This window comes from Zingiber officinale, chromosome 9A (assembly GCF_018446385.1).
Source record: "Zingiber officinale cultivar Zhangliang chromosome 9A, Zo_v1.1, whole genome shotgun sequence".
NCBI classification, from domain to species: Eukaryota; Viridiplantae; Streptophyta; class Magnoliopsida; order Zingiberales; family Zingiberaceae; genus Zingiber; species Zingiber officinale.
The window spans coordinates 89,972,983-89,996,809 of record NC_056002.1 but is presented as its reverse complement, the minus strand read 5'-3'; the positions used below and the strand labels follow the sequence as shown (position 1 = coordinate 89,996,809).

At 38.7% G+C, this 23,827-nt stretch overlaps 2 protein-coding genes across 2 annotated transcripts; one reads left to right on the top strand and one right to left on the bottom strand.

Annotated features, from left to right (window-relative positions):
• The first annotated feature begins 1,577 nt into the window (after window positions 1-1,577).
• LOC122020507 (actin-depolymerizing factor) lies at window positions 1,578-6,601 on the top strand. Its single transcript, XM_042578462.1, has 3 exons — window positions 1,578-1,737; window positions 5,946-6,211; window positions 6,451-6,601. Exons 1-3 carry the CDS (start codon window positions 1,720-1,722, stop codon window positions 6,599-6,601), a joined length of 435 nt encoding a protein of 144 aa, XP_042434396.1. The 5' UTR covers window positions 1,578-1,719.
• A 1,562-nt stretch (window positions 6,602-8,163) lies between these two features.
• On the bottom strand, window positions 8,164-10,114 carry LOC122020506 (transcription factor MYB17-like). The gene is made up of 3 exons (XM_042578461.1): window positions 9,581-10,114; window positions 9,362-9,491; window positions 8,164-9,074 (listed from the first exon to the last, which is right to left on the bottom strand). Exons 1-3 carry the CDS (start codon window positions 9,711-9,713, stop codon window positions 8,474-8,476), a joined length of 864 nt encoding a protein of 287 aa, XP_042434395.1. The 5' UTR covers window positions 9,714-10,114; the 3' UTR covers window positions 8,164-8,473.
• Between the last annotated feature and the right edge of the window lie 13,713 nt (window positions 10,115-23,827).

The following is a 23,827-nucleotide window of genomic DNA, read 5'->3' as shown; positions in this document are numbered from 1 at the left end:
AAGGAGGTCCCCATAATTTCCTATCCATTGGCATCAGCGATCACAAAGCGCACGTCTTTGCGAAACTAATTAAGTATTAGCTTCATCATCATCGGTCATCAGTGTCTGTGTGTATTGTGTGTGAGAGAGAGCGCTGCACCATTACAGCGCTTGAGTTTGGCGGCCCTGAGAAGAGAGACAAAATTCATATATCACCAACACTTTTTCCTATTTTCTAATCGGATTGTTCAGTAGAAGCAAATAATTTGTCCACAAATGCCAAGTTTTCCATGCGAAGAGAGGTACAAGTAGCGACTTCTGCAGCATTGTCGGCGTCCGGCGTGTGATTTTTCCGGTCCCGGCCGCCATCATCGGCAGAAGCGGGGTTCTCTTGTTGTTTGGCGAACACTGGTACTCTCCCCCTCTCAATGCAGCTGTCGATCTCTGGGTTTCATTGCTTTGATTTCCACCAAACAAAAAAAAATTGAAAAAACTGGGTTTTTTTTTATACAGCGGATCGAGGTTTTTCTTAGCAATGCCGCTTAAAAGTTTAGGTGTTTCTCCCTCTTGAGCGAGTTTTCAGGAGCAAGATTGGATTCTATTTTTTTGCAGAAACATCAAGAATCTCTTCTATATGCAATGTAAAAATTGTGCGATAAATTTCCTAGGAGAGTATTTCAGATCTGGTAAGTTTGGGGGAACCTCCATTTCCCTGCCCTCGATTTCCTCCGTAGAGGAATGGAAACCGATTTTGGATGATTGTAGTCCATTTTGGGAGATTTGCCATTAATCCGATTATTGTTTCCTATTTGATGATTTTGCTACAATAAATAGGGGAAGATATGGGAATATCATCTTGCCTTCATTTGTTTTTATTGCTTTTATTATTCTCCAACCTTTGCGTTTCTTTTTCTCCTTGTTATATCCTCACACCCTTCTCACTGCAATACTTTAGAACTAGGGTTCTTCTTCCTTGCTCCACCTTCGGCTACTGATCGCTGTTGCTGCTGCAATCTCATCATTTTGTTCATCCAAATGGGTATCTGTCTTCCTCTTGCTGTCTAAATCTGAAACTTTCTACCTCTCGTTTTTAATAGTAGCTAATGATTTTTGAACTGTTAATTTGGTATTGCATGCCAAATATCATTCATCACGATGATCATGATTCAAAACTCGGTGTTTTTTCAATAATCTGAAAAATAAAGTATCTGTTGTTTAGTGGCTTAAGACTGATAAAAAGGAAAAAACTTTGGTCTCAAGTAGCATTTATTTATAGTTTATTACCTTCCATGTTGTAATTCACACCTGATCTCAATTTAATTCAATGTGTCTTGTTAACTCTTCAGCTGTTCATGTTTACTATGGATCAAGGTGTTGTTTTTGAGTGTCAAAATCAATCTCAAGTAACACTGAGGCATAAATTTGCTACCACACCAAGTCTTAGCAGTAAGAAGGTAGAAGAGAAAGATAGAAAAAGATTACCTGTGAGCAGATACCGATACTTGAATAGGTTAGATGGCGATTTGAGAGGATTTAACCGCAGTTACTCATCAAGTCTTGATTATAAAAGCATGAACTCCAGAAAGCTCAATGCCAATGGTGATAATGAAGTGGTGAAAAGAGGTTCCATGTATCAGAGCTCTAAGGAGGTCAGGAGAATGAGAAAGCAACGAGAAGGGAGGAGGAAAGTAGACTTTGGGTGCAGTGATGATGCTTTTATTTCATTTGAGATTGTAGATCATGTGCCTAAGCATATCGGTAGCAAATCCAATCAGTTTCCAGATAAGCAGTTTCTGTCTCTTGTCAGTTCGAATGCTGATTCAGTTAACTTGATCAGCACAAGATGCACAGAGTTTCCGAAATCTTCTTTCTGTGATCTTCCTAACAAGCCTCCAAATACTGATAACACTTGCTTAGACTTTATGCCAGTGAAGGGCTGTGCTGTAGATGATTCTGTAGAAATCTGCTTGCACTCTGTCAAACCAACTCCTAGAGGCATAGCTCCGGGGTCTTTAGAACCAGATCTACTCAAGGAACAAAAGTCTCACTGCTATGGAAAGATTCATCCTGAAAGTTACATGAAAAATAATTGCGCAAGAGATTCAATAAATACCCTTCCAAAATGCTTGTCAGAAAATGCAAAAATATCACATGCTGTTTCGAATTTGGATCATGGCATGGCTGATGCAAGTGTGTTGAAAACAGTGTTTAGCCCACTGAAAAGAATTTTTGATCCAATAATGAAAACCAAATCTCTGCGAGATTCATTCCCTGCTGCAACACAAAACTCTGGGAGCGTTTGTGTTCATCCCACTGACATTGGGCTGAAAGCAGTACCCGAGAAATCTATATTAAATGCGATATCTATAAAAGAAGAGGATATAAAACCTGGTCCATGTTTAATACGAGGGTCCGTACCTGCTGCTATATCCCCTGCTCATCTACATGGAATTCTTAGATTGGATACAGAGAATGGTTTCCCTTCACTTGAGTTTTCTATACAAGATCCAGAAGAAGTCCTATTTGCAAAGACATGGAAAACTGATAGCGCATTTAATTGGGTTTACACATTTCATAGCTCTAAGAAAAAGCTCAACACTAGTCGGCGGACTAAAGACAATAATGAGATTTTGCCTCCATTAATTGGGCAGATGCATGTCTCTTTTTATCTATGCTCAGAAGTTAGAGAAAATGGATCGTTGTTCAACTCAACTGTAACAGAGTTCGTGTTGTACGACATTGCAAGAGCAAGAAGGAACTTTTCTGTTGAAGAAAGATCCAAGTGTTGTACAGATTCAACCCAAGCTGTTTCTAGTAATGTGGTGGAAGATCGAATACCAACAGCAACTCCAGAGAGAAACAAGTCAGTGGAGTATCCAGATTCGTCCAGACTTGGATTAGATAGTTGTGACTCCAAAGTTTCAACTTCTTTCCCTTGCTCGTCAAAAGATTTGCATCCACAACATGAGATTGCAGCAGTCGTGATCCAAGTTCCCTTCAACAAGAAGGAAAGTCCAAAAGATGAGAAAGGATTTGGCCGGCAAGGTGACCAAAAGGCAGCTAAATGTTGTCCAATTGATCAGAAAAAGAAAACCGAGAATCACATGAATCCTGCTACTATAGAAGTTGTTATGCCAAGTGGGAATCATGGCCTGCCTAATACAGATGAAGCTGGCCCGTCTTCACTTCTTGAGAGATGGAGGTTTGGTGGAGGCTGTGATTGTGGTGGCTGGGACATGTCCTGCCCAATTATTGTATTTGATAATCAAAGAGGTGATGATTGGATAAGCAGTTCGACATTGGAATTTCAGGAACCCATGTTGCTTTTCCTTAAGGTACACTTCCACTTTCTTCTTGCATAGTTATGAGATTCTCTTCAGTAAGATCCCTAGCTCCTCCTGCAACTACTTGATACTTTAATGAAAAGAAAATATGAATAGTCGCATCGACTGATACATGTGTTTTATGATAATTCATTATGAGTGTTCCGGCCAAATACCGTGGATTGTCTAGCTAGCAGTCAACGAACGTGCTGACGCGCGCTGTCTTTGGAGATTGTCGGTGATCAAGATGAAAGGGCCTAAAATGAGGATTTGCTTGAGGTAATATGCGAGAAGGAAAAAACCTAGTGTAGGGTTTAGAAATTGAGATCCTTTTTACTGACCTTCTCTAGAAGACCTGAAGGATGTCATTGGTTGAGTCTGAGATAAAAACAGAGTCGAAGTCAATCCTGAGACTGAGATGGAGTCATACTTGGAGTCCGTCGCTAAGACTGAGATAGAGTTAGAATCGGAGTTAGTCGCTGAAACTAAGTCAAGAGATGAGTCGGTGACAAGAGATGAGACTTGCACTTAATCAATCTTGAATCTCTGGGATAAATATATGGAGTCAGCTCAACCAAAGCTGAATTTTATCCGAGTTTAGTCCCATTCCCTTCGGATCATGTTTGATCCATCTTGATTTTGATTGACAGATCAACATGACTTTTGACTACACGGGACACGTGGGGTTGCAGAAAACCGCTGCATCATTGAGCATATCTAGTTGATATACTTTGACTAGCCAAGAAATTAGGATCAATGATTTGGTTAATGTATCGTAATCATCAATATCAATTGGTGTAAAACAATAAATTAGTTAAAATATTGTCTTCGGTATACTTTGGACACTCATATAACAATTCCCTAGTTAGTTTAGTTTGATGAAAAATGATCAATTCATCTTATGTCTTTGAGCTGCTCTCATCTTGCATCACTTTTAGGTCACTGGTTTGGTAATTTATATTTCGTCTTGCATCCAATTTTTGATACTCCTAAACAGGGAAGCAAGGAAAATTTACCCGCACTGATAATAACGGCTGATGAAAAAGGGCAATATTCAGTATATTTTCATGCACAATTCTCTGTGCTCCAAGCATTTTCAATCTGCACTGCCATATTGCATTCCCCTGAAGTTTGTTCGGCCATCGTCCAGGAAAAGACCAGGCAAAGTTTATATTCTAATTCATTGTGGTTGCTCTTTGAGGAGGAACCAAGGCATTTGATTGAAGCAGTTGAAAACGAAGAGCAAAGAAAAGCCAAAGAGGGAGTAGAGCAAACGTCTCCTCTATTTTCCCTAGACCCCCCTCCTTTTTCTCCCATCGGCAGGGTGTAGGTTTAAAGGTTGAAATGTTCTTCATATAAAGATTCAAGCTATTGTGCTAGTCTTGTGCATGTTCATAGCCACAAGTAACAAAGAAAAACAAGAAGGAAATGTCATGTATCTATAAAGAAAGAAGTTTCTATTTTCATCCGATAGTTCCCTGTTGTGAATGACTAGAATAACCATCATATCATATGATGCCAATAAATGAACTTTGATTTGAGTTGAAGTCATATTGACGGTATTTACTGACAAAGATATCAATGAGCTCCGGCATTAATTGGATGCCTTCATGAGCAACTCATCAAATGTCGAAGGAACTCTATTAAAGATTTCATCAGCTGTTCAAATTTGCACCTGAAGTAGCAGTTTCCAAAGCGATTGGAATGAGGAGATAAATTAACTGCAACCACAAAAACGATTGAAATGAAGTGTTTTTGTTTGATCAAACGGAGTACTGTAATTTGAAGAATGTATGTAGCTTATGTTCTATACTGGAAGCTTTGCTATGAACATGGTTTACAGTTACAGGAATCAACTACTCGTCATTTCTGATTACATGCTACACTTTTAACAAATTAACAGAGGATATCAAAATAACACAAGAATAATAAGATGTCTTCGTTTGAATTAATTCAGATACCATTTCAGATTAAGCATGTCCACCCCTTGTTAATTATTATTATTATTATTATTATTATTTTTTATCAAAAATCTTTTGCAATGTGATTAGAAATAATGAATAACGATGATAGTTGAGCAGGTCAAACCATCAACTCTTCAAGCGATATTCTAAGTTAATAATGGTCTAATGTAATTCATCCACCATATGGATTTTAGCAATTAAAATGAAGAGCTCCAAAAAAAAAAAAAAAAAAAAAAAAAAAAAAAAAAAATCCAATGGACGAGACGAGAGCAAAGAAAGGCTAACCCTGAATTCTCTCTTCAAACAATTCTCTCTCTCCCCCACATTTTTCTCCCTCCCTCACAATTCTGTAGTTGTATCAATAAGTCATTACCACCCCTTCTCTTCCTCCCTCCCCCATCACCATTCTCCCTTTCTCCTTTCACCTCGATTATTCTCGTCGGACCTCCTCATTTCCTCATGGTAAGTAATTGAAAGGCTCCTCTTCCTTTGATCTTCTAATGGATCTATATTTTAGTTAATGCATAATTTCGAGAATTAATGAGACAATCAAATGCTTATAAAATATCTGGAACAAATGCATTGCAATTGTTATCTTTTTCATTGCTATTTCATTCATGTAGATGTTTTATTATTTTATCGTAATAAAGTTTAATTGCTTGTTAATTCTGTCACAAAGGCAAACTCGGCGTCCGGAATGGCAGTTAATGATGAGTGCAAGCTCAAATTCTTGGAGCTGAAAGCCAAGAGGAATTTCCGTTTCATCATCTTCAAGATTGATGAGGCACTACAACAAGTCACGGTGGAGAAGCTAGGCAAACCCGGCGAGAGCTATGATGATTTCACAACATCCTTTCCCCCGAATGAGTGCCGCTATGCTGTTTTTGATTTCGACTTTGTTACCGATGAAAATTGCCAAAAGAGCAAGATCTTCTTCATTTCTTGGTAAGAAGCAAGATGTTTGTGTATCATAAATTCATTTTTCTCTAGCTACATAATATTCAATAATGTTTTAAAAGCCAAATCAATCGAGTTGGAGCGGCTTGAGGGTCACAATTCATTCGAGAATGTTAATATGATCAGTCCATCAAAATCTTCTATAGCAAATGACCTATTCTTGAATAATAATTTGAAATTAGATTTGAGTTTGATTCAAAAAAAATCTTCATTTATTTTGAGTATAGGGCTCCGGATGCATCAAGAGTGAGGAGTAAGATGTTATATGCTAGCTCCAAAGATAGATTCAAGAGAGAACTCGACGGCATTCAAGTTGAGTTGCAGGCCACTGATCCAAGCGAGATGAGCCTTGACATCGTTAAAGAGAGAGCTTTATGAAGGTCATGACCTTTTGATTCTTCAATCCATCAACCAAGCAAACTAAATTGAAAATAAATTAATAAATTAATTAACCTTCTATCAAGTTTTGCCAGCTATGTTACTGTATTTTTGTGTTGTGTTTTCGACTATTTCATTGAAATTTTGCAAGATTCCTGGTATTGTTTGTGATTTTGTCTCAAATGCATTGAGTCAATTTAAATGTAAGAAATTGATATGGAGTTAATGATGTCAATCTCTTGTGCTTTCTTTTTCTACTCGTGTCTAGTTACGGATGCTCGAGCTTTCCGACGCATCGCGATAGAATTTTTCCAATGGTAAAGAAAACAACATAAAAGCTGACAAAACTTATAACAAAATTTAAATTGAATTAATTTAATTAAGATGTAAAAATTTAATTTTATTTAATAAAATTTAATTTCGTTTTAAAAATAAAGTACAAAAAAAAATCAGTTTGTTCTAAAAATTTAATTTATCCAACCTATTAGATTTAACCAAATAATAAAATTTAAAATGAAACCTAAACTAAATTAATCAAATTAATTATTTTTTAAAAAAATAGTAAAATTTTAAATAAACTGAATCGCAATTTTAAAGTTGATCGATTCTATTGAACTGAATTTTTATTAACACGGAAAGACACATAACATTTTTCCGACTCGATGCATTAAATGACGCCAAAAACATTCTCCATGAAGGAAGCCCTAAAATAAATAAATAAATAAATAATAAATAAACATCAGTTGGAGGCACTGATTGATGATGTCTTCCAATTGAACAGCGTCATCCGACGGGTGCAATCCTGTCTGTTGGAGCTCTTCGCCCATCGCCATATGATTATTTTCTAAACATTTGGTAAGTAAATGAATAAAGTGTTAGGCGAGGCGAAATAGTTTTGAGGAGGATACAATACGATACGATATGAAATGATGATGGGAGTGGTGGCGACGTGACCTTGTCGTCGCATTAAATGCTCTGCTTCCCCAGCTACTGCTGCTGCTGTTGTTGCAATCCGATGGCAGTGAGTGAAGTAAATGCCCAAATCATGCCATAAATTCCACCGTCCATTTATTGCACTCTCAACCTTTGACTATCCATCATTTATTGCCACTTCTTCCACCTTCATCAATCTTTTTACCTCTGTCTCTCTCCACCTTTGACCTGTACACGCACGTTTAGTGCAGATTTTCAAAACGCTCATTTCATCTTCCAGCTTTTTCTAACAAATTGAACTAAGGGTAATGCTAAATAGATTTTCAAAACGCTCATTTCATCTTCCAGCTTTTTCTAACTAATTGAACTAAGGATAATATTAAATAATCAAAAATTTGATCATCTAAAATATATACATATATGTGTATATATGAATATTTTAATAATATATATATATATATATATATATGTATTATAATTGAAACATAAAAATTTCTAATTGATCAAAAATTCTGACCAATAATAAACCGGCGTCGCCATCATCATCTGATCGGAATGATTTAAGGTGTTGAGGCATGCAATGCAATATTAAAGCATTATTAATCGTGTGTGATCTTGAAGTTGGCGAATAGTGTTGTTAATATAGTATTTTCTAGAAATTTGATTGGCAGTAACTAAATGAGTACATATTACTTCAAATATCGACAACGACTACACTTCACAAGATGAACAAAAGCCGAGATGGCTTACAGGAAACGCCTCAGGCCTCCATTTACGATGCCAAAAAGGTCATCTTTTTCAAGGAGCATCACAAAAATCTGAGATCGCGGGCGATCTAGGAGCGTACAATCTCACTAAAACGGAAAAAAAAAAAAAATCTAAGACTTCTTTTGTTTTTTTTTGGACTTCGGTGTCGGTTATGGATGGCACGCCTACCCGTCATTTGAAGGCGGAGTCGAAGCAGGAATCGTTGAGGTCGGCGGCGAAGAGGGCGGAGAGCTGGCCGTGTAGCATCCCCAAATCGTCGCCGGTGAAGTCGAGGTAGAGCTGGTACGCCTCGTCGGAGATCTCTTCCGCAGCCACCACCTCGTTAGACCCCGACGAGTCCACGTCCATCCCCGCTGCCGCCGCCGTCGGAGGCGGCTGTGGCCCGAATGTCACGCAGCTCTTGCTCTCCGCCTCCTCTGGCAGGCGCCGCTGCCGGAAGGAGGTCCCGACCTCTGAGTTCCAAATGCGGAGGAAGAAGTCCTCGGGCTGGGAGGAGGACGCCACTGGCGCCGCATCGATGGCGGAGGCAGGGGAGGAGGAGACGGCGGAGGCACTGGCAGAGAAGAGGAGCGACTCGCGCGAGAGGCGCGCTTCGGCTTCAAGTCGGGCGCTCTCCCACTGCGCCATGTGGCTGCCGCCGATACCAGTGGCAGCCGGGAGGAGGTGGTGCTGGTGGCGTTGGAGGTGGAGGCGCTTCTTGAGGTGGGTGTTCCAGTAGTTCTTCACCTCGTTGTCCGTCCGTCCCGGCAATTGCGCCGCAATCGCCGACCACCTGCTCGGCGAAATGCTCATTAGAAAGAGAACAAAACACACAAAAATCCAGATCGACACGGAGACGCCATTAATCCAGATGTTACAACACGACCTCAATTAATTCGCAAGGATCGAATCAAATCAGATAAAAACAACCAAAAGTAGACAAATAACAGAGAAAGTCCAAGCGCCATGGCATTTATTAATACTTTTCGTACTCTGCATCAGTTCATCCTCACTGTGCGTCCAGAATAAAAAAAACACGGAGGAAGAAGAAGAAGACGAAGAAGAGATTGAAATGTATACTTGTTGCCGAGGATGGCGTGGAGCTGGATGATGGACTTGTCTTCCTCGACGGTGAAGGGGCCGCGCTTGATGTCCGGCCGCAAGTAGTTTGCCCACCGCAGCCTGCAACTCTTCCCGCACCGAAGCAGGCCTGCCATTAATGATTTCAGTGAGCTAAAAATCACAACCTTTTTACAGCAAAATTTGATTTTTAAGGAGGCGGCGGAGAATGTAACGGACCTGCGAGCTTAGGGAGGGATCGCCAGCTCCCATGGCCGTGGGCCTTGATGTAGTCGACCAAAATCTTGTCTTCCTCAGGCGTCCACGGCCCCTTCTTCAGCCCCTGCTTGTCGCAGCACGGAGTTCTTCCCATTCCCAACGAATTCAGACAGCAGAAGAGCGAAGCAAGAAGAGGGAGGAGGGAAAAGGAGGGGGTGTATTATGAGCTTCTGCGAATCTTGGGCAATAAATGAGAGGGGGAGGGGGATATAATGCGTCTGGGAGCAGGCAGCAGAACACAACTCCGGTGGCTCATTAAATGAGATGGGGGAGCATGAGGACGACGCAAACACAGAAAAAGAAATGTAAGAAAACGCAAGGGAAAAAGAAAACAGTGGGATTGCTGGATGATATTGATTTGCCCAGGGAAAACAGTGGAGTTAATGCGCTGCCATGACATGGGAAGGAGTCGGCGAGGGAACTGCTCCAGTGTCCTGAGAAGAGAAGAGAAGAGACATGAAATCGAGAGTGCAGTGGAGTAAATGCCAGAGCAACGTCGCCTCCTATCTGTTCATTCCACGTCGTATCTCCTGCTCAATTGGACCCGACGATCGGTGTCTTTGATTCTCTGTCAGTTTGGGAGTGTCGACAAATAGTTTGTTTATATATATCACATAATAGATGAGTGCAGATCAAGTTTATAGTTGTTCGATACTAGAATGCAATACAAAGGTTTCGAAACAAAAGGATTAATAATGGTCGATTCAATCAGTTGTTGACGAGTGACTCATATTTAGATGAAGGGATGTCATGGAAGAAAAATCTGTTAAGATTTTTCGTAATAAAATTCTGTTAAGATTTTATATAACAGAATTTTGTTATGTTTTTCATAACAAATTCTGTTACGTTTTTACCGGGTCTGGGGGTTTAGCAGTATTTATAGGGATCATTGTAAACCCATTGTAGATCAGACAACACAAGAATCATTAGATGTGATTCTCTTGTGTAGAAGAGAATTCTAATAAAGCTTCGGCCGTTTCGTGGAGTAGGCAAGTCGTCGAACCACGATAACTCTTTTTCTTTCTCTTCTTCTTCTCCTTCCTGGTGTTTGCTCTCTTTTGTGTGTCTTTGTCTTGTTGTTTCGCGCGATCTCTTTTCTCTCTTCCTCTTCTTCCGCGGTTCAGAAAGGTTGAGAGGTATTGCCCTCTCTTTGCACAACAATTGGTATCAGAGCTCCAGGTTTTTGACAGATTTCTTCAACATGTCGAGGACGACTTCTGCGAAGTTTGATATGGTGAAGTTTGACGGAACCGGAAACTTTGGATTATGACAGAGAAGGGTCAAGGACTTGTTGGTGCAACAAGGCATGGTGAAGGCGCTAGGAGAAAGAAAACCGGAAAGAATGGAGAAATCAGATTGGGAAGAACTTCAGGCGAAGACAGTAGCAACAATCAGGTTTTGTCTTACGGATGACGTGATGTACCATGTCATGGACGAGGAGTCACCGGTGACAGTTTGGCAAAAGCTGGAAAGCCGGTACATGTCAAAATCATTGACAAACAAGCTGTATCTCAAGCAGAAATTATTCAGGTTGAAGATGACAGAAAGAATCAATCTGAGCCAACACATCAACGTATTCAACCAGATTATGAGCGATCAGAAGCGGGTTGATGTGAAGATCGAAGACAAAGACAAGGCGCTGATGTTGTTGAATTCTCTACCTTCATCTCCTACGTACGAGAATTTGGTTACTACTTTGATGTGGGGTAAGGAAACTCTCAAATTGGAGGAAATCACAAGTGCGTTGCTAGGTTTTCACCAAAGGAAGAAAACAAGCGATGAAATTTCTCAAGGAGAATGACTTGTGGTAAATAGCAACCAAGAGCGTGGTAGGAGCAAATCTCGACATGGATATGACAACAACAACAAGACTCGTTCTAAGTCGAGAAGGAAGAAGGTGATCACGTGCTACAAATGTGGAGGTAAAGGTCATATCAAGAGAAATTGTCCAGAGATAAAGAAATATGTTGCAGAGAACAAAAGTAGTTCGGCAAAGTCTGCAAACATAGTTGAAGAAGAAAATTCAGAAAGCGGTGATGGAGATATGCTATCAGTTATGTCAAGTTCGGAGCAGCTGATGGATGCATGGATTTTAGACTCTGCATGTTCATATCACATGACTCCAAACAAGGATTGGTTTGACACCTATAGGGCAGTGGATTCTGGTTCAGTGTTGATGGGAAACGATGCATCATGCAAGGTTATCGGCATAGGGAATGTCAGAATCAAGATGTTTGATGGTGTGATCAGAACTTTATGTGATGTCAGATATATACCAGAGCTAAGGAAGAACTTGATCTCACTAGGCACACTGGATGGTATTGGTTGTAATTACAAATCAGTGAGCGGGGTGATGAAAGTCAGCAAGGGAGCTCTGACGGTAATGAAAGGACAAAAGGTAGCAGGAAACATCTACAAGTTGATAGGGACTACAGTTGTAGGTGGAGTCGCCTCGGTGGAGTCTGAATCAGATAGTACTGTCTTGTGGCATATGCGGCTAGGGCATATGGGTGAACGTGGGATGCTAGAACTTCACAAGAGAGATTTGTTGAAGGGTGTCAAAACGTGCAAGCTTGAATTCTGCAAATTCTGTGTTCTTGGGAAACAGAGCAAAGTGCAATTTAAGACAGCAACAAACAAGACGGAGGATTCAACTACGTCATACGGATCTCCGGGACCGATCAGCATCACGTGGAGGAACTTGTATTTTGTGAGTTGATGATTTCTCACGAAAGGTATGGGTATACTTTATGCGTCACAAGTCAGAAACTTTTGCAAAGTTTAAATTGTGGAAAACTGAAGTAGAGAACCAGACCGGAAGGAAGATCAAATGCCTTAGGTCAGATAATGGGACTGAGTACACAGATTCAAAGTTTCAGGAATTCTGTGAGCAGCATGGGATAATGAGGCACTTCTCGGTTCGCAGGACACCTCAGCAGAATGGGGTAGCGGAAAGGTTGAACAGGACAATCATTGAGAAGGCAAGATGTCTCAGGCTGAATGCAGGGCTTGCAAAGAATTTCTGGGCGGAAGCAGTTAACATGACATGTTATCTCATTAATAGATCACCAAGGGCAGCACTAGAAGGCAAAGTATCAGAGGAAGTATGGACAGGGAATCAAGTAGAATACTCTCATCTTCGAGTTTTTGGATGTCCAGCCTATATGCATATATCTAGTGAGGAAAGATCAAAGCTGGATGCAAAGTCAAAGCAATGCATTTTTCTGGGCTATCAGAAAGGAGTTAAAAGGCTTCAAGCTTTGGGATCCTAAGGCAAACAAGGTGGTGATCAGCAGAGATGTGGTGTTTGACGAGAAAGCTATGTTACAACGTACTCAGGAAGAAGGAAAGGAAACACCACAAAGCAACAAAGAGAAAGATATTGTGCAGGTGGAGCTAGAGACTCATGACTTCGATGATTCTAGCTCAGAGCACATGGAGCATCGCACTATAGCTAGTGGTAGAACGAGACGAGTCGTAAAACCACCCACTAGATACGGATTCGAAGACTTGGTATCTTATGCACTTACCACTAGTAGCGGAGACCCTACATCTTTTCAGGAGGCAATACATAGCTCTGAGAAGGACAGGTGGACGGGTGCTATGGCAGAGGAGATGGAGTCGTTGCATAAGAACCAAACGTGGGATCTAGTGGAACTTCCTGAAGGAGAGAAAGCTATAGGGTGCAAGTGGATATTCAAGAAGAAAGAAGCAATGTCAGAGGGAGAAGAAGTGAAGTTTAAGGCTCGGTTGGTAGCAAAGGGATATTCACAAAGAAAGGGGATTGACTATGAAGAAATTTTCTCTCCAGTGGTAAGACATACGCCAATTAGAGCGGTATTGGCTTTGGTGGCACATCACGATTTGTATTTGGAGCAAATTGATGTGAAGACGGCATTTCTTCATGGAAATTTGGAGGAGCAGATTTTTATGTCACAACCTGAGGGATTTAGTCAGTCCGGACAAGAGCAGTTGGTTTGTAAGTTGAAGAAATCGCTCTATGGACTGAAACAATCTCCTAGGCAATGGTACAAACGTTTTGATTCATACATGATTCAAAACGGATATAGGAGATGCGAGTATGACTGCTGCATATATGTGAAGGGCCTTGAAGATGAATCACTGATTTTCTTACTACTATACGTAGATGACATGCTCATTGTTGCGAAGAAGATGAGAGAGGTTGACAAATTGAAGAGGCTACTGAGCAAGGAATTTGACATGAAAGATTTGGGAGAGGCCAAGAAGATTCTTGGGATGGAGATTCACAGGAATAGAGTTGCAGGGAGATTATGGTTGTCTCAACGTAGCTATGTGGAGAAGGTGTTGGATAGGTTCAACATGAAGAATGCAAAGTCGGTGAGCACACCCCTGGCGCATCATTTCAAGTTATCCAGTACACAGTGTCCAAAGACGGATGACGAGATCCAAGAGATGTCAAAGGTTCCTTATGCCAGTGCAGTTGGTTGTCTGATGTATGCCATGGTTTGCACGAGACCAGATTTGGCGCAAGCAGTTAGTATGATAAGCAAGTTTCTCTCAAATTCTGGTCGACCACATTGGGATGCAGTGAAATGGATTTTCAGATACTTGAGAAATGCAACTAATTATGGCATCATGTTCAGTAGACAACCGGAAGATCCTTTAGTTGCTGGGTACGTAGATGCAGACTATGCAGGATAACAGGAGGTCTACTACAGGATACGTGTTCACTGTGGCAGGAGGACCTATTTGTTGGAAATCTATGATACAATCTATTGTTGCATTGTCTACTACGGAATCCGAGTACATGGCAGCAGCTGAAGCAGCGAAGGAAGCTTTATGGCTTACAGGGTTGGTCAGAGAACTGGGTGTTCAGCAAGGTGGAGTCAAGTTGTTATGCGATAGTCAGAGTGCTATCTATTTGGCGAAGAATCAGGTGTATCATGCGAGAACCAAACACATTGATGTGAGGTTTCCCAAGATCAGAGAGTTGATTGCTTCCGGGGAAATTCAATTTGAGAAGGTTCACACTACAGACAATGCTGCAGATATGCTGACAAAGCCAGTGACCACAAAGAAGTTTAAGCATTGCTTGAACTTGATCCATATCTCTAGATGCTAGAGGAAGGAAGCCCAGACCCAGAGATCCAGATGGAGTTTTGTCCAGATATTCGTATTCTTCGAAGGGGTGAATATTCGCCAAGGTGGAGATTGTTGACGAGTGGCTCATATTTGGATGAAGGGATGTCATGGAAGAAAAATCTGTTAAGATTTTTCGTAATAAAATTCTGTTAAGATTTTATATAACAGAATTTTGTTATGTTTTTCATAACAAATTCTGTTACGTTTTTACCGGGTCTGGGGGTTTAGCAGTATTTATAGGGATCATTGTAAACCCATTGTAGATCAGACAACACAAGAATCATTAGATGTGATTCTCTTGTGTAGAAGAGAATTCTAATAAAGCTTCGGCCGTTTCGTGGAGTAGGCAAGTCGCCGAACCACGGTAACTCTTTTTCTTTCTCTTCTTCTTCTCCTTCCTGGTGTTTGCTCTCTTTTGTGCGTCTTTGTCTTGTTGTTCCGCGCGATATCTTTTCTCTCTTCCTCTTCTTCCGCGGTTCAGAAAGGTTGAAAGGTATTGCCCTCTCTTTGCACAACAACATAATAGATGAGTGCAGATCAAGTTTATAGTTGTTCGATACTAGAATGCAATACAAAGGTTCCGAAACAAAAGGATTAATAATGGTCGATTCAATCAGTATTTGAAGAGCTAATTCTCTTGTAGCTAGGAGGAGTTGACGAATCCTTGTTGAAGCGTCTTGCCACGCAAAAAAGGACTCGACATCCTTTTCTCCAACTTGTGAATTGACAAAAGGATTTGTCAACTCCATAAATTTCTTACAAAAAAACAACAAAATCAGATTGATTCTAATTCTTAACAGAAATTTTAAAAGGGCACACGTAGTTTTGATAAATTTTTAAATTACCCATGAGAATGCTCCAAGGGGTATACTGATTTAAATGATTTTTCGGTTTTATCCCTTCTACAATATAAACTCATACGTCGATTTCTAACGCGTCCTTACAGTACTTTTAGAAAATCTAATTCAAAGTAATTTCTATCTCATCATCATGTGTCTGCACAGTCGTAATTTCCATGAGGTCAGAGAGATAACTATCTCAGGGTCCGGTTCAATAAAAGGCTCATTTTTTAATTATATTTAAAAAAATGAGAGGCATGGACCTTAAATTGTCGTTAAACCTATTCTCCTATTCTCACCGTTCTGAGGCACACACTAGATCTAATCACGATTCGGAATCGACGGTTCGACAGGTCGGAACCGCCGGTTCGACGGTTCCAGGCAGGTCGACCCTTAACCTTAACTGCCCAAGACGGTTACGGTTCACGGTTCAGAACTGCCGGTTCACGGTTCGGTTCACGGTTCATCACGGTTTGCCACGGTTCAAGATTAATATGTTAAAAAAAATAAAAAATTAAACATTAAACATTAAACATTAAAAATTAAAAATTAGAAATTAAAATTTATTGAAAAAAGGGCTTGCACTTATTTAAGTTGCCTACGTATCCCTTTAGGGGAATCAAAGCACACGTAGTTCTTTTACATTTTTATCATTTTACATTTTCATTCACGTCCATTTCCTGTTCCTGTCGTATTTGTTCCTTCAGTATCAAAATCTTCAACTTCGTCATCTGAAAGTTACATTCCATGGATTCTTTTCTTCGCTCTGGTTCAATCGTCCAGTAATGCTTGAGCTTCCAATGAGTCGGGAGACAAAGTTGATCGTCGTTCATCTAATATGGTGCCGCCGGCACTGAACGTCTGCTCCACAGCAACAGTTGACACTGGACAAGCTAAAATTTTTTTTGCGATCACGGAGAGAACGGGAAAGCTTTGAGCCTTCTGTGACCACCACTTTAAGATATCGAAGTTTTCGCTATCTGCTTCATTAAAATCAAAAGAAGTCGTAAAATAATTCTCAAGTTCCTGTGTGGAACTTGAGGATCCTAGTGGACGTTTTGTCCGTTCTTTTAATAAGAGTTGTGCTTTTGTAAGTTTTAAATTACTACTAGTAATTTGTTGAATTTCAGAAATATTAATTTGTGTTCCATATTTTACATAATATTGATTATAAATATCATATAAATAAATTCTAACATTATATATAATATTAACTTGATCAGGGGAAGAAGAATCTTTAATTGGAATTAAAGCGTCATAATATAAAGTTAACATTTCTTGTAAAACTTCTAATTTAAATCTAGGATCTAAAGCAAATGCAATTAAATAAATTTCAGGAATTAAATAAAAATATTTTTCCCATTTAGTTTTCATAGCTAAGATGCAAGGAGATAAAGATTCATTATTAATATGTTCATTTAAAATTAATACTATATTAGAAAAATTTTCTAAAACTAATTGAGCAGTGGGATAATAAACACCGGAAAGTTGTTCGGTTGCATCATTAAATACTTTTAAAATTTCACAAATACTACTACAAATATTCTATTGTTGTGAAAATAAATATATATTAGTATTAGTGTTTTGTGCAAAAAATGAACATAATAATTCTTTATATTGAAATGAATCTTGTAATAATTGGTATGTTGAATTCCAACGTGTTGGTACATCACGTGGAAATTTTTTAGGTCTCATTCCATTATTTTTACAAAACCTACCTCATTGTTTCATTATAGATGGATGAGACCATAAATAAGAAATTGCAATTCTAATTGGTTTAATATAACTTTCTAAAATTTTTAAACCATCTTGAACACATAAATTTAAAACATGACATACACAACAAATATGAAAAAATAAACCTCCAATAATAGGTTGACAAACAAATTTTAGATCATCTATACAAGCGGTATTAGAACTAGCATTATCTAATGATATTGAAAATATTTTATGAGTTAAACCATATTCTTCTAAAATTAAACATAAGCGTGTAGAGATTAGAGAATACGAAAATGAGATTAAGAGTAGAGAAGATGTGTGTGAAAAATGATAAAATGAGCTCTCTATTTATAGAGTTTTGATAGTAACGGACACTAAATTATAGTCATTGATCAAAAAACGGTCAAATGATCCTAACCGTTGAAAAAAATACCCAAAAAACCTCCCAACGGCTATGAACCGCCGGTTAACCGGCGGTTCCAACGGCTATGAACCGCCGGTTAACCGGCGGTTCCAACGGCTATGAACCGCCGGTTAACCGGCGGTTCAAGCCGTTTAAAAAAAAAAAAAAATTTGCGGCTGAACCGCCGGTTCAACCCGCCAGTTAACCGGCGGTTCGCCGGTTTTACAATCAATGAACCGGAACCGGCCCAGCAACTTGCCGGGCCGGTTCCGGTTCAACCCGGCGAACCGGGTCAACGGGCAACCAGCCCGTTGACCCGGTTATGGGCCCGGGCCGGGTCCGGGCCAGACTCGGCCCGGGGTCGGGTCTAGCACACACCGACACATGACTCTTCTTTGCACGTAATTTTTTCTCCATTGTTGCTCTTCTTTGCACGTGATTTCTTCTTCGACGTTCTTTCCACCAAGGCACGGATCCACAGAACAAGAGGTAATTATGATCTTCTTCTTCGACCATCTTTTTCATCTTGCAACACGTGCCACTAATTGTAACCTAATCATGCAATAATGATCATTTTGTGCAACCTAATCGCGTCGATTCTCGTAGTGGCTATCTCACTCGACGCATGCTGGCGGTTGGCCTTTGCTCGTGTGACTTAATTGCGTAGCACGGGACTGTCACACGCTACCTCAGTCGCTTGTGCGAATTGCGACTTAATTGCATGGTGGTTACTACTTGTCGCCTTGCTACTGCCTGCGGGCACTGCATTGGTCTCAGTGTTATAGGATACACTAAATGGGCTATCAATGTTATCGATTGAGAAAGAAAGAGTTCGACAATTGAATTATGCAGATTTGATAAATGTTTTTATCTCTAAAATAGCTAGACGAGCAGTGTTTATATAATTATTTTAAATATTTTTTAATTTTTTATTGATGTAATATATTTATTTTTAGTTTATTTATATATTTAGTATATATGTTATTTGTAAATTGAACTTTATTATTTATCATAACAAAAGAGTCACTTTTTAGTATGTGCTTCAGGCCCCGTCGAACACAGGTATGACTCTGCGTGTCTGATCTCTTTCGGCTATGTGACATTTGTAAGAATTTTAGAAGTATAATTATAATTATAAATGTCTAATGTCATCAATTAAGTCATAATTTAATATGATCAAATTTATAATTAAAAATATGACTTAAGGATTTAATTGTTATGAATATATTAATATGGATATCATGTGTAATTTTTAATTTGTTGAGGGGTCAAATTAGAAATAGATAAATTTACGCTTCTATAGGGGTGTAATTGAACCAAGCCGAATCGAACTATTGAATGTTTGAGCTTGGCTCGTTTATAATCGAGCCGAGCTCGAGCTTTATTTAACAAATATATTCATAGCTCACGAACTTATTCGAACTTTTATCGAGTTTAATAAATAGAAATTATAAATTTAAATATTCATTAAAAACTAAATTATATATTTAAATAAAATTATAATATTCTTATTATAATTTATATTAATTTTTTTTATTTAAAAGTTGATTCATGAGTTTAACGAAAATATTCATGAGCTAACAAACAGAATATTGTAAAGCTTAACTTGATTTGTTTATCTTAACGAGTCACATTAAACGAGCTCAAATGAGCCCCCCTATAAATAAGGGTTATGGTCCCAGTTTATAAATGATGTTTTTTGTTTTGTTTCCTACAAAACTCTCTAAATACTAAGGAAATCTGTAAATTAAAAATCTTACCCAAAATCGACTCATGGTATAGATTCTGGTATATTTTCATAATTTTATCTATCCAATTTATAATTTTTTAAGAATTGAATAGAATACATAAATTTAAAATTTGCAATAGATTTATCAACGTATTCTGTTTCGATAAACATATGCAACTATTCTATTTTTCCCTCGTTATCATCTTCGGCATCGATGAGATTCGAGTTTTTTTTTAGATTTTGGGCTGCTTTAATAAGGAACTCGGTAAAGTCGAAGGTTGATTTCTAGCATCATATGGATTCTGTGACTGAGCGACTTTTAAGGGATGAGTGACTACTCAAGTCGCAGAATATATATATATATATATATATATATATATATATATATATATATATATATATATATATATATATATATATATATACAGAGAGAGAGTGAGAGAGAGAGAGAGTGTGTGAATGCGGTGCTCGTCCACGTCATCCGAGTGGTGTGGAGATGCGTAAAGGGTTTAGGGAAAACACACTTTCCCAAACCTCTACTACCCCCGCAAGCCCGATACGAGCCCTAGCAGAAGTCGCGAGCTCTCCCTCTCCCTCTCTTCGCCATCTCCTACCGCGATCGCACTTTCCCAAACCTCTACTACTGTGAGCCCTAGCAAAAGCGCCCCCGCGAGCCCGACGTGAGCCCTAGCAGAAGTCGCAAGCTCTCCCTCTCCCTCTCTTCGCCATCTCCTGCCGCGATCTTCTTCCTCTCTTGAAGCGCCATCTCCTGCCGCGAGCCACTTGTCGCCAGCCATCTCCTGCCGCGAGCCGCTTGTCGCCAACCATCTCTTGCCACGAGGATCCTCTCTTGCGCTAACTCCCTAGCAGAAGAAGCGTCGGCCACTCCCTCTCCAACGCCTCCCTGCGGCGACCCGCTACCTTCCCAGCCTCGATTTGGGATCCATGACAACGCCTCCCTACGCCACGATTAGCCCCCGCAGAAAACCGCACAGCTAGGTTTTCTCACACTTGGAAAATCCTTCTCCGATAAAAGTTTTTTTTTCCTGAACAGCTAGATTTTTTTCTCGAAACAGTGCTGCTCTGGAATGTTGATATACCCTTATGTCTATGAGAATGTGCTCTAGAATGTTGAAATAATAAGAAAATTCTAAGTTGGTAGTCCTATAGAAACAATTCAAGTAATAGAAACCTGAACAGTGCTACATTTTACTTATAGTTGTGTTGTTTTTTTTCCCTGAACAGCTAGATTTTTTTCTCGAAACAGTGCTGCTCTGGAATGTTGATATACCCTTGTGTCTATGAGAATGTGCTCTGGAATGTTGAAATAATAAGAAAATTCTAAGTTGCTTAATTTTGTGTTAATCTAATTAATGTAAATTTGATTATTAGGTTGATATTTCATGGCATCATCAAGTCATAGGGACTGCGGACAAAGAACAATGGTTTGTATTTCTAGATCAACCAAAAATCCTGGAAGACAGTATTACAGATGCGGGCAACATGGATGGCAAAAGTGGGTGACACCCAATACTAGTTCATCTGATAATATTGAAAGTGAACATAATGCTTCTCATGAACATAATCCGGAAATAATCCATATACCAAAATTTATTTGGATATCAATATTGGTGAACTTGATTCTCTTAGCCGTAATATTGATTGTGTTGTTAGTTCATCTTGTTAGTTAAAATTCCTCTAAGTAATTTTTGGTTTTGTAATGTAACTGGTTGAATGTTTGTAATTTTGGATGCAAGCCATCAGTTTAAATTCCATGTTGTCGATACTGGTATGGAAATCCAACAATTATATTGTTGTCTCGCTAATTAAGTTGTTTCAATTTTATGCTCGTGATCGACACTCATAACCTGTACAATTCGATAAATTTGTTTTTGCTCTTGCGATACAAGTGTGCTCGTGATCGGCACTCAAAACCTGTAAAATTTGATAAATTTGTTTTGATTTGTCTTATCATCTTTTGTGTAATTGAAAGTTCCATATTGATTTCACAAATTCTATTGTTCTAATATGGGCCGATTGAATTCTATTGTCTATTTCCCTAATTCATATATGAATATGATATTGCAAATTATGAGTATACAGAGTATTCAAATGATTTGGTCAATTTGAACTTTGTCAATCAATAAACAAACACAAGAAAACCACATAATCCATAGCTTCAAAGTCCATGTTGGGTACGCTATACAGGTGAATTGGGACCGGAACTTTTCAATAGCAAGAGAAAGTAGAACTGATACAAAATAAGAGCCTCGTCTGCAGCAAACTCTATAGCTAATTCGAGCCTTTTAGGACTAGTGGGATCCGCTGACCAATAGTTGTAGAATGTTATAGTTGTAGAATGTTTCTCCAAATGGAATCGTAAAGCATCATCGTCTTAGTTAAATTGGTCATTCAGTTTCAACTCAATTTGGTTTCTTTTGCAATTTTAATTTATTCAGGATGACATTGACACAGACCAGATGAAGCAGAACTCTTTGCGAAGTCCGCCTCAGTTTGATACATAACTATTAGCTAAAAACTTTACCATCAACTGATGACAACATCTGTTTTAGCAGAAAGATTCAACACCATATAAAATTCTCTGTTTGGGCTGGACATAACAGTGAATGAAGTATTGCAGAATCTCAAACAATCTAAGTTTTAATATGTCAAGGATTAGTCATACAGATCAATGGGAGTTAGCATCCATAGATTCAATTGGGAAAAAAAATAATATAAGAAAGATATATAATGTGAGCATTGGGCACAATCTAGTCACTAGAACAAAGAAGCAATGATAAATCAAAATCAAAATGCAAATAACAGAGAAGCAGAAGTGTACATTTCAAGACCAATGAGAAATAACTCTTTGGATATAACAGAGAAGCAAATAACTCTCTACTATAATGTGAGCATACTGCACAATCTAGTCACTACAAGATGCATATAACAGGGGATGCATCCAATCGAAACCAAAGCCAAGCCAACTCTTCTCTAACACTGGATTCACTGAAAGAAGACACACATCAAGTTAAATACAAACAACAAGGATAGAAATGTTTAACATTAAACTGCATGGAAAACATACCTTAGAAGGAGGGAGGTCCTTTCCATTTCCATAAACAAAAGTTTGTGTTTATCTAATCATTGTTGATACACATAGGAAATGCACTAAACCAAATAACAAACACCTTAATACAAGAAATGCACTAAACCAATCAAGCAAGAGAAACAAAGAAAATAGATATATCAACCATACCATAGATAACTACAACATCCTAGCGCATGTTATTAGAACCTATAACAATAAAGATAATTTATTAATTTTATTTTCTCAATAAACAATAAACCACTATAAGTTAACAAATTAAAACTTTGATAGTACCTGCTATAGATCCCAAATCCGGTTCATATGTGTCGTCAAGACTAATATGATTATTATCTTCAATTGATCTAATACTTGGCACTCTGTCATATACAAAAGATAATAAAATAAATTTGTTTGCAAGAAAAAATATAATAAAAATGGAAAATTGAATCGACACATACCCTTGTTGCAAATTGGGACAGTTATGCTTGTCATGTGACACTCCTCAATGTCCGCATCCATGACAAAGTCTGGAATTTGATGTTAATTTCTCCTTTGATGATTTTAATCTCTTCCCACATCCCTTATTTCTTACTACAGAAGGATCAATAATACCAAGGGTCTCATCAATGGATTTTTTTTCCTTTGACTTCTATCACTACATGTACTAATTGACATCTCTTGAATTTTTTTATAGATACAATCGAATTGTTCATCCAAGAAGGTTGTCCTCTCATTACTCAAAGATGCATCATCAACTAACACTGAAGCTTTATAGGATAACCTCGAGTGCCTGGACATCAAATACCTTTCTGAATCTGGATCATCAATGACATTTTGCTCCCCTAAAGCATATATTGTTCCAACTTTTGCATCCCGTGTCCATCGTTTGAGTATATACGTATCAGGCAAATGAAACACTTGGTTGATACGAAAAAAGCTAACATATGTCTGCATGGAATGCCCTTAAACTCAAATTTTGTGCAGCTACATGATATGTAATCCCTTTGTTTGTCATGCGTGAGCACTCTTAATTTTGAGGAAGAGGAACTTTGAAATTTCATCATGTGGTAAACCGCTGAGGCAACTCCTGAAAAATGTCTGTTGCACATAATAACTATGACTCTCGGTCATTTCACTTTGAAACTCCAGCCATTTTTTTGTGTACAGCTTAACCATTTGACTTTCCATTAGCCAAGTTGTATTAACCTTGGGATGCTCATTCATATCAATATGGTCCACAACTAACTCATTGTATCTTTGGTGTCCAAGTGTTCTATTAAAACATGTGATAAAATCCATTAAT

What these genes read in the sequence shown, in the direction of transcription:
- LOC122020506 (XM_042578461.1), bottom strand. Translation starts at nt 9,713, where the DNA reads ATGGGAAGAACTCCGTGCTGCGACAAGCAGGGGCTGAAGAAGGGGCCG. An exon ending in ATCCCTCCCTAAGCTCGCAG is followed by an intron (nt 9,492 to 9,580) that starts GTCCGTTACATT and finishes CATTAATGGCAG; the next exon opens with GCCTGCTTCGGTGCGGGAAG. An exon ending in CACGCCATCCTCGGCAACAA is followed by an intron (nt 9,075 to 9,361) that starts GTATACATTTCA and finishes TTCGCCGAGCAG; the next exon opens with GTGGTCGGCGATTGCGGCGC.
- LOC122020507 (XM_042578462.1), top strand. An exon ending in AAGATCTTCTTCATTTCTTG is followed by an intron (nt 6,212 to 6,450) that starts GTAAGAAGCAAG and finishes TTTTGAGTATAG; the next exon opens with GGCTCCGGATGCATCAAGAG.